At 36.2% G+C, this 10,259-nt stretch overlaps 1 protein-coding gene across 2 annotated transcripts in view; it reads left to right on the plus strand.

Annotated features, from left to right (window-relative positions):
• LOC107670842 (phosphatidylcholine:ceramide cholinephosphotransferase 1-like) overlaps positions 1 to 10,259 on the plus strand; it is a 23,127-nt gene that overhangs the window by 6,814 nt on the left and 6,054 nt on the right. For both annotated transcript variants that reach the window (XR_001632129.1, XM_016463618.1), the window contains exon 2: positions 8,284 to 9,162. Coding sequence is in view for 1 of the 2 variants with exons in the window: in XM_016463618.1 (XP_016319104.1) it covers positions 8,522 to 9,162 (641 nt within the window). In the remaining variant the exon portion in view is untranslated. The remainder of the gene's footprint in view (positions 1 to 8,283; positions 9,163 to 10,259) is intronic.

Genomic DNA, 10,259 nt, shown 5'->3' on the forward strand with positions numbered 1-10,259 from the left:
TGTTTTTTTTAACCTTAAACCGCATAAACGCATTTCATTACACCAAATACACAAAATAATGTTATTTTTAGCAACATGACCCCTTTAAAATACCCCTGAGAAGGTAATATTTAAATAATTGAATGACACATTTGCATATTCATGGTTCTGTAATGTCAGATGTCACATGAGATGTAGTAAACAATGAAAATATGTAATATTTATTAAGTATTTTATTTAATTGTATTTTTTTTACATAAAAATGATTTTATGTTTTTGTGACTTAATTGATTATTAGCTTTTCATCAACTCCTTGCCTTTCTCTTAAGAAACCCCAATGATTCCCAAACATCAATTTGGGAAACCCTGCTGTAGGATATTCTTTCTTCTATGGAAATGTTTCAGTGTTTCATTTATTAATTTATTTTTTATTTATTTTTCCATGCAATAAATGTCAGTGGAGTTCAGTGTTGTTTTGGACCCCACTGACTTTCATTGTTTTGACAAAGACAGTTGAAACATTCTTCCAAAATATTCTTCCACGGAAAGAAATTCATACAGGTTTGGAACGACTTGAGGGTGAGTAAATGATGAGGAAATATCCATTTCTGGGTGAACTATCCCTTTAACTGAACTGAACTTTAAATAAATCACTTTCTCTCTCTGTTTATATAAATAGAAATCAAAAATCCCACTGGCATCAACTGTTTAAGCTGCGTTCCTGTATCTGGTAGAGCAACGCTAAGGCCATGGGTTTGATTCCAAGGGAACACACATATTGTAAACCTATACTGTAAGTCGCATTGGATAAAAGTGTCTGCCTAATGCATAAATGAAAATAAACAACAAAAATAGCATCTGTGGTGTATTGAGGCTCACAGTGCTACAGGTGCATCTCAATAAATTAGAATGTCGTGGAAAAGTTCATTTATTTCAGTAATTCAACTCAAATTGTTTCCACGACATTCTAATTTATTGAGATGCACCTGTATGTAAAGGTACACGTCTGTGAGGAGGCTGTAGATGTAGGGCAGGATAGCAAGGAGATCACCAAAACAGTGTTGATGTCTTAGTCTTGGAAGCGCTGATGAATGAATCTGTGCCGTAACTTGCTTCTGAAGTCTGTAATTTCCTCATGCAGGGCTGGTAGAGCAAAAATTATTTATTTCATCTCTGAATCACAGAGACGGACACTAAAAACATCTCCTAATGGACAAATCCACACACACACTTGCAGAGCACAGTTGGAGATTCTAGATGGTTTGCATTCCTCCTCTAAAGAAACATTTGCTTTTCCACAACCTGCTAAAAAAAACTGCTGCTAGAACTTGGGAAAATAGAGAAACTGAAGCTCTCAAGGACAATCTCTCTGATTATGGTGGTTCCATGGGCTTTACTGCTCTCACTTGCAAAATCAGAAGATAAGTTACAAACAGGACATAAAATGCTTATGCCATCTGTTAAATTAGAATTTTTAAATGTTGTCATTTTGATTTTAGTTTTCAGATAACAATCACAATTGATAACACATCACAATTGATAACACCTATTGTGTATGACTTCTTGAAGTAATTTTGGTTATAACTGCATGTCCACTTCTGCAATTTTATGAAATGGTGGTGGGAACTCAACTTACGCTAACCTTAAGCAACTAACAGTTTTTGGGCAAGTTATAAACTCCGAGTCATTATTGACTATAATTATATAGTTTGAACTAAACCAAAGCCAAAAGTATGATGCCACAAATGTAAAACTATATATTGCAATTCTATAATTCTGAAATGACAATGATTTAGAAATGATGGGATGCAAAATGGCTTTTACTGTAATGTGCGTGATGCATTGAACTGCCTGTAAAAATTTAAATATTAACCAGAATGTCCAGTTGTAAGCAAATCCAACTAGTGCTTTATCTGAGTAAAGGTATAAGCTATTTATTCCTGCCGTGACTTTAAAGGGGTCATATGATGCGATTTCAAGTTTTCCTTTCTCTTTGCAGTGTTACAAGCTGATTGTGCATAGATAAGATGCTACTGTTTTGTTATTAGTTTAAGTATTTGCTATTGACTGTATCTCAAATATATATTTTCTGTAAATAAGGTTGCTATGACATCTAAATTTTAGAGGCCAGCGAAATGTCACAATTGTCAATATCACAGCAGAATACTACTGATACTTTTTGTACACAAACCAAATGCAGTCTTTCTTCCCGACAGTGTGACGTCCAAAACAGCCATGGATGAAAAAGCAACAGCATTTGATACAGAAAAAAACAAGCAGATGTTGTGCGAGAACACCCACATGGATAAACACAGACTTCAGCATACACAGCTGACAGTACAATAAAAACCAGCATGACTGATGAACACAGCAAAACAATATTAAATTAACCAAAAAAAATTCCTTTACAAACACAAGGCTTTTATTTCTTAACAGCTTAAACCCACAGTCTTCCTCTCTTTTATCAGACACCAGATATTTTCCTTTGCTTATTCTCATCAGAAAACTCCTTAATTCAGTTCAAACATATTGTAAACACTGTTTTAGCATTTTACAAATTTTTCCAAGGTTGTCAGTCATATTTCAGCAGATGTTGGTGGCACAAAGAAAAACATAAAACAACATGGGTGATTCTTCAAAACACCTGACTTCTTGAAATCTCAAAAATGAAACTGGATTAAGGATCTGATCATAGCCTCGATCTCCCAATTTCACTGCTTGATAATTACTGCATCAAGGAACTATGAAAATTTATGAATGCCATACAACTTCATGGAATTCCAAGGAATTTCATGACATATTTTGTACCATACTATAACATTCCTTCGAATTCTGAGAAATTTCATAACATTCAATTCCTTGAAATTCCAAAACATAACATTTATAAAATTACATTTATTATAAATTGGTATTAAAAGTCTGGGTGGCTGACAAGCCCAAAATGGAGTGCATTTTAAAGGCACATCACAAAAGATTAAACTAATATACTTACCATTATCCTTTAAAACGTAGTATATTTAAAAGTAGGGCTGTGCAATTAATCAGAATACAGTTTCTATTTCGATTTCAAAATCACTCGCTGCTCTTGACTGAACGACTTTTGTAGCTTTAATAAGAAACAAATAAAGTTGAATTCTTACAGTAAAGACTATGCTGTTTTATTTTACATTAGCTTATTCAATTTCTGTAGTAGGCTGTTAACTGAATACTTTAGACTTGCATTAAAAAAGCACAGTTTGTTTCATTTGTATCTTTTATATTCTAATGTATTTGTCCTGCTTTTTTTTTTATTACTGACATTTTAATTATTTTCAATAATTGAGGACTTTTTTTTTACTCATTTTAGTTACGCTAGTATTCTGCTGTGATATTGACAATTGTGACATTTCGCTGGTCTCTCAAATGTAGATGTCATAGCAACCTTATTTACAGAAAATATATATTTGATATGTCACTATCTTTAAATAAATCATTCATATAAAGTTTTGGTCACATGGCCAACTCATAATCATGCTAAATAATCATGGTTACAGTATTGACCAAAATAATCGTGATTATGATTTTTGTCAAAATCGAGTATCGCTATTAAAAGTATTTAATACTTCCTTTAATATATTCCTTTCCTTTTAAATAATCTGGGACAGAAAAATGTAATTATTCGCAAAACCATAAATAGTTACAATATGACAGCTGCAGATTAGATTACAGTGCATTGACCAAATAAACATTTGCATGACTCAAACTGCATGAAGGTTATATTAAATGAAATGTAATGCTGTATATGCAAGAGCTATATTAATGTAGCTGCTCTCTGTGAGTTTTGATTACCTCTCATTTTACATAATCTTAAAACAAACATAGCCTCTTAACACACCTGGCTCAGTTCCTATTCACAAAAGGCGGCAAATATTTACAGAACACACATATAAAAGGACACAACAGTGTTCAGATGTTAATTATGTGTGCATCATTACAGTTTCTACCAGTTTTTCCAGTAAGTTATCTACATGAATTTTGTTATGAATAAACAAAATTTCATCTTAACCTACTCCATAAGATTTTCAATAAATCCTCATTTAACACTACTGCTGATACTTTTTGTACACAAACTAATGATTAATGATTACGTGCATTAAATGGAAATGCATTGTTTTAGGGCTATTAAATTGAAAATGTCAAGTAGAGAGGCTCTAAAGATATTTACAAGATTAATGTTGCCTAATATATATTGTAGAGTGAGTTGACAAAACAGAATGAGCTGTGTTCTGAATTTTAAGAATGTTTATAAAACAGAATTGCACTTGCTCGTTTGACCCTTGTTTTCTAACTTCTGATTGTTTCAAAAATGTCTACCAAGATTCAGAAGCCATGGATTGCAACTTGACCTCTTGTTGTTTAACAGAATCATGTTGAATTTTAACCGCCTTAGTAAGTTAAAATTCAACTTTTACACTTTTAGAATGCAAAAAAGATATGTCAAGGGACTGCTGTTGATTTCCATCATAAATACTTAAAAACACAACAATATGTAACAGGATAACTTCTAACAAGAAATAAGGAAACAGCATGAGCTGATGAATGAGCCAAATATATGATGAGCCAAAAATAAAACCAGTTTAGTGATGTTACAGGATTAAGGCCTGACCAAAAAAAGTAGAATAAATCAAAAAATAAATATTGTGGGAAACTAAACTGCTTCTTACCCACAGGTCATTTCTCTAAGAGCAACACAGATCTGCTAAAAGGATGAAAGCTAATGGTTGGCTGGTCATCTGACATATGGCCTATGGTTATTTGGCATCATTTCCAAGTTGCTATTTACTTGTTGTTGTTGTTTCTTGTGCTTGCTGGTTTTGCTTTGTGTGTGCATGTGTGTGAGTGAATTTTCCCCCTTAAGCTGATTTAATAACCAAAGGTCTTCTAAACATAGTGTTGAGTCAGAGTCTTTTAATCTCTCTCTCTGAACGCCAACTCTCTCACTCCGGAATGGGTGCAAGTGTGTACCAGAGGCCGGAGTGATGGTGGAAGAGCTGCTCTTAGTTATAGGAGAGCAAGTGGGTTTCGAAAACATAATTTCGGCTTCACGGATGAATAAGGCTGTCGTCGTGTTTTTAAAATCAGACTCGCTTGTTAATCAGTTGACTGTGAGCGGAATGTGGGTAAAGGAAGCGTTTGTTACGGTAACCCCGCTATCCGCTCCAGCAACGAAAATCATCATTTCAAATGTTCCGCCGTTTATATCCAATGAGACCATCACGAAAGAACTGCAGAGGTTTGGAAAGATTGCAAGCCATGTAAGAATGATTCCGCTTGGATGTAAAAACAATGCGCTTAAGCACGTTCTTTCATTTAGACGCCAAGTCTTTGTTTTTGAACTCCCAGAAGCGTACTTTAGAAGTCTCTTTCCGTGTTAATCACGGGGAGAATTCATACATGGTTTACGCCAGCTCTGAGAGCCTGAAGTGTTATGAATGTGGAGACTTGGGCCATAAACGCTTCGCATGTCCACATAAAGATGACCAACGTGCGTCTACATCTCGTGGTGATGTAAATAATACCGATCAGCAAACGAGTGAAAGTGAAGAACAGAGAACTGAGGAGCAGGAGACCTGTAGCAATTTTAGGCTCTGATTATAATTTTTTTTCAAAATGTTTGGCCAATAGGGTAAACGGTGTACTGCATACAGTAATACATAAAGATCAGTCATATTGTATAAAAAAATAGATCTATACTAGATAACTTACATTTGGTAAGGGACATTTTTGACTTTGCCTCTTATAATAATACCAATATAGGTTTTCTGTCTTTAGACCAAGAAAAAGCCTTCGACAGAGTTGATCATATTTTTCTTTTTGATACTTTAAAGGCTTTTGGTTTTGGAGACAATTTTATTTCCAAAATAAAACTACTGTATGCTGGGGCCACATGTATGATTAAAATGGCTGGTGGCCTCAGTATTCCTGTGAAAGTCAATAGAGGCATTCGGCAAGGTTGTCCTATTTCAGGTCAACTTTATAGTATAGCCATTGAGCCTTTACTATGTAGACTGAGAAGACAGCTAACAGGTCTACAGGTCAATACATTGGATTTTAAGTGTCCTATTAAGCTCTCTGCATATGCAGATGATGTCACAGTTTTAATTAGAAATCAAAATGATGTTGAGTGTGTAAAAATGGCTTTGGAATGTTATGGGAATGCGTCTTCAGCCAAAGTTAATTGGCAAAAAAGTGATGCTTTGTGGTGTGGTCAAGACTTTATTAGTCCATCACTACCTGGTGGTTTGCAGTGGGGGAGAGCGGGGTTTAAATATTTAGGTGTTTTTTTAGGGACAGATGAATATAGGGAAAAAAATTGGGAGGGACTAGTGGAAAGAGTTGTGCTCGGTTGTCTCACTGGAAATGGTTGCTACCCCAGCTGTCCTATAGGGGGAGAACCCTGGTCTGTAACAACCTGGTTGCATCATCTTTGTGGCACAAAATGATGATTCTAGAGCCTCCGGAAGACCTGGTAAGAAGAATTCAACAGCGCCTGGTGGACTTCTTCTGGTCAGGACAGCACTGGTTGAAGGCACCAGTGCTCTATCTGCCAATACAGGAAGGAGGACAGGGGTTGGTCGACATTAAATCCAGAGTCAGATCTTTTAGACTCCAGGCGGCTCAGAGACTCGTATATGGGGAAGATGTAAGCTGGGCTGGAGTAGCCTGTACCCTTTTGAAGAGAGCAGGCAAGATGGGATTAGACCGCCATAACAATGCATTTGTGAAGTTGACTCTGATGAAGGTTTGCAAATTTATATTTGAGCTTAAAATGTCAAAAAAGAGCTTAAAAAAGTCTTTTAAGACCTTAAAAGTCAAAGTCTCTCTCTCTCTCTCTCTCTCTCTCTCTCTCTCTCGCGCGCGCGCGCGCATTCACATACATGATTCCCTCCAAGTTTGCTATTTGTATTCTGCTGTATGCTCAATTACACACTCTTACAAGTTACAGCTTGGCAGGTAAAATTCATAATCCACATTTCAGAACATTTAGGGTGTGTGTGGCGTAACTATTACAGAACAAGTAATATTGTCTATATGTCTATGTATCTCATGATTCGACATACATAGTCAAAGCTGGAAGTATTGACTTTTAAATAAAGTTTGTACAGCTCTACAGTGAACCACACTTTATGGGCCTAACAATATGTGAGAATATAACATAGCAGTGACCTCCCTCTGTTGTTTCAGGAGGTCTTTTTCCCATTCATGTTCCTTACTGTACTTTTATGAAATAATATATTTTTTGATTCATCCCTTGAATCATTATGAACTTGATTACAAGTATTTTAAAAAGTTTATATGCATATATACAAAAGAAAAAAAAAAAAAAAGGAAATTAACACTTTAATTCAGCAAAGAAAACAGTAAACAGTGACAGTAAAGACATTTGTAATGTTACAAAAGATTTCTATTTCTGCTCTTTTGCAATTTCTGTTCCTCAAAGAATCCTGAAAAAAGTGAGTAAGAGCTTACACAATAATATTAAGCAACACAAATGTTTTCAGCATTGATGTCAATAAGAAATGTTTCTTGAGCACCAAATCAGCATATTAGAATGATTTCTAAAGGATCATGTGACACTGAAGACTGGAGTAGTGACTGCTGAAAATTCAGTAGATTTTAAATTCTATGAAAATAGAAATTATTTTAAATTAAGAACAATTTACACTATTACATTTCTTAGTGTATCAAATAACTGAAGCCTAACTGAAGTGACTTCTTTCAAAATAATCTTATTGACATTGTTCAAACTTTTGAACTGTGTATATAAGTATTTTAATAGTGTAAGAGAAGAAGATTGCATAATTTTCTTTCCATTTAATTGTAAAATTAATGTTATATTCATTATAACTAAGTTATATTCACACTGACTTGCAGTAGTACTGACTTCTGGAGAGGCAAATATGCTCTTTTTCTGCTGAAAAAGTTCAGAAGAAAGACTGTAGATTAAGATGGTGATTCAGACAAGTGTGGTTTGGATATTTTTATGACTGCTGAGCTACAGTTGCTATGGTTATGAAACACTCTAACAAACAGAATGAATATTACCTATTCCTCTGACACACTCACACAAAGTGCATGTTGTGCTCACAGTTACTGTCGTTGGGCCACACTGTCGAACAGGATGTATGCTTGTGACACATACGTCTGTGTAACTGTCAGCAAAAATGTGTTGTTTTCTAGGACTGCTAGAGCAAATAATTACTTACTTTTTCTGTATTAACAAATCTCGATCTGTTAGCTAACGTTTGTGCTTTTGTTTTTCAGGGCCATACATTGGTGCACACTGACTCTAAGGGATTCAGACTAAAAAAAATAGTCAGATTTTCAGAGTCAGATCAGCCATTACTCAATTTAACAACAGCGAGGACAGGAGGAGGGGTGAAAAATTGGACATCTCAGCCACTCTCCTCCAATGTCCCAGAGACACTATGACTGCTGTTTGGTCACCAAACTGCTGAGTGAAACCCCTTGAAACGGCCCTCCGACTCACTCTTACCCAGATATGAAGGAGGAGAGGCTGTGGACAGCCAGTGACGTCTCTGATTGGCTGACCGATGAAGGCTTGCAGGAGTACACCGATGCATTGCGGAACGTGGACGGCCCTGCCCTCTTGAGACTGTCTGAGGAAGACTTTAAGGCCTCGCCTTTGTCCCTGGTCACAGGGGACAGTGGTCGACAGCTTTTGGAACGCATAGAGACTTTGCGCTTCACCAACCACATGAAGGCACATAAGAACAACAACCACGAAAACAGCCACCACGCCAACGGTCACGCTGGCATCGCTCTTGCCAATGGCAGTGTGAGCAATGGCAAGATCCACAACGGCATTCCAAAGAATGGCTTGCACTCGAAGCCGGTTCGCATCTTGATTCCATCACTGCCTGAGCAGGAGCGCACGCCGTATCCCACGGAGTGGTTCAAAACAGGTGTGGCCTTCCTTTACGCTCTGTTCTGCTTCCTCACCACAACAGTTGTAATCTCAGTGGTGCATGAACGTGTCCCACCCAAGGAAGAGTCTCCGCCCCTGCCAGATAAATTCTTTGATCTGTTTGATCGTGTGGAGTGGGCATTTTCCATCTGTGAGATCAACGGCATGCTGCTTGTGGGACTGTGGTTTACACAGTGGCTTCTGCTTAAACACAGGTCAGTTCCTTAATCATTTTTCAAGTGGTTTTAATCTATGAACTCTCCTAGTTTCTGTACAATAATTGTCATTTACACAATCTCATGTCGTTCCAAACCTGTATGAGTTTCTTTCTCATGATGAGCATAAAAGAAGATATTTTGAAGAATGCTGGTAATCAAACAGTTGAAGGTCCCCATTGACTTCCATAGTATTTCTTTCCCTATTATGAAAGTCAGTGGGGACCATCAACTGTTTGGTTCTTCAAAATTCTTCAAAATATGTTCTTGTGTTCAACATAAGAAAGAAACTTGTACAGTTTTGGAATGACATGAGGGTGAATAAATGATGACAACATTTTGGGGTGAACTATTCCTTTAATCAACAATTAAAATTATTGTAGTTTCTTTTTTAAAGATCTTTTCCAGTCATTGTTATTTAATGGATATTAAATAAAGATAAGAATATTGAAATATTACAATTTCTACCCAATCATTTTTTATAAGATATATATTATAAAGTATTATATATTAAAATATATATTTTTAAATATACTATAAAAAATTAGTACTACTATAGCTGTTTCCCCGGTAACGCTGTTCACAAATCATCAAAAACGCTGCTTTATCAGGCATTACAGGCACGATGAAATTAAAATGAGACCAATCGGACTAATCACCGCAGATTAGCGTCACGCAAAGGGAGGGGTTTGGAAAAATTAATCGTTGAGCGAAACGTTTGGGAGTCGTTGAGCAAGTAAGGTAAAAATCAATGCATATTATAAGACAATGAAAGTGTTTTAGACCTTCATCTTGAGTTCCTCCTGGGCAGTTTGCTAAGGCCCTCTAGTGGGCACTGGCCCCCAGGTTGAGAATCACTGCATTATTCACCAACTAAAGCACATCCCAGCTTGTTAAATTTATTTCATGACATTATCCCCTAAACAGCTGAATCACAACTTAAATAGACCAAAAATAAACGTTAAAAAAAACTTACAGACCGGTTTCCCTTCTACCTTTCATTGCGAAAACACTTGAACGAGTTGTGTTCAACCAAGTCTCTCAGCCTTTCTCACACAGAACAACCTCCTGGACAGCAACCAATCTGGCTTCAAAAG

Source organism: Sinocyclocheilus anshuiensis, unplaced genomic scaffold, assembly GCF_001515605.1.
Source record: "Sinocyclocheilus anshuiensis isolate Anshui unplaced genomic scaffold, SAMN03320099.WGS_v1.1 scaffold784, whole genome shotgun sequence".
Taxonomy (NCBI): Eukaryota; Metazoa; Chordata; class Actinopteri; order Cypriniformes; family Cyprinidae; genus Sinocyclocheilus; species Sinocyclocheilus anshuiensis.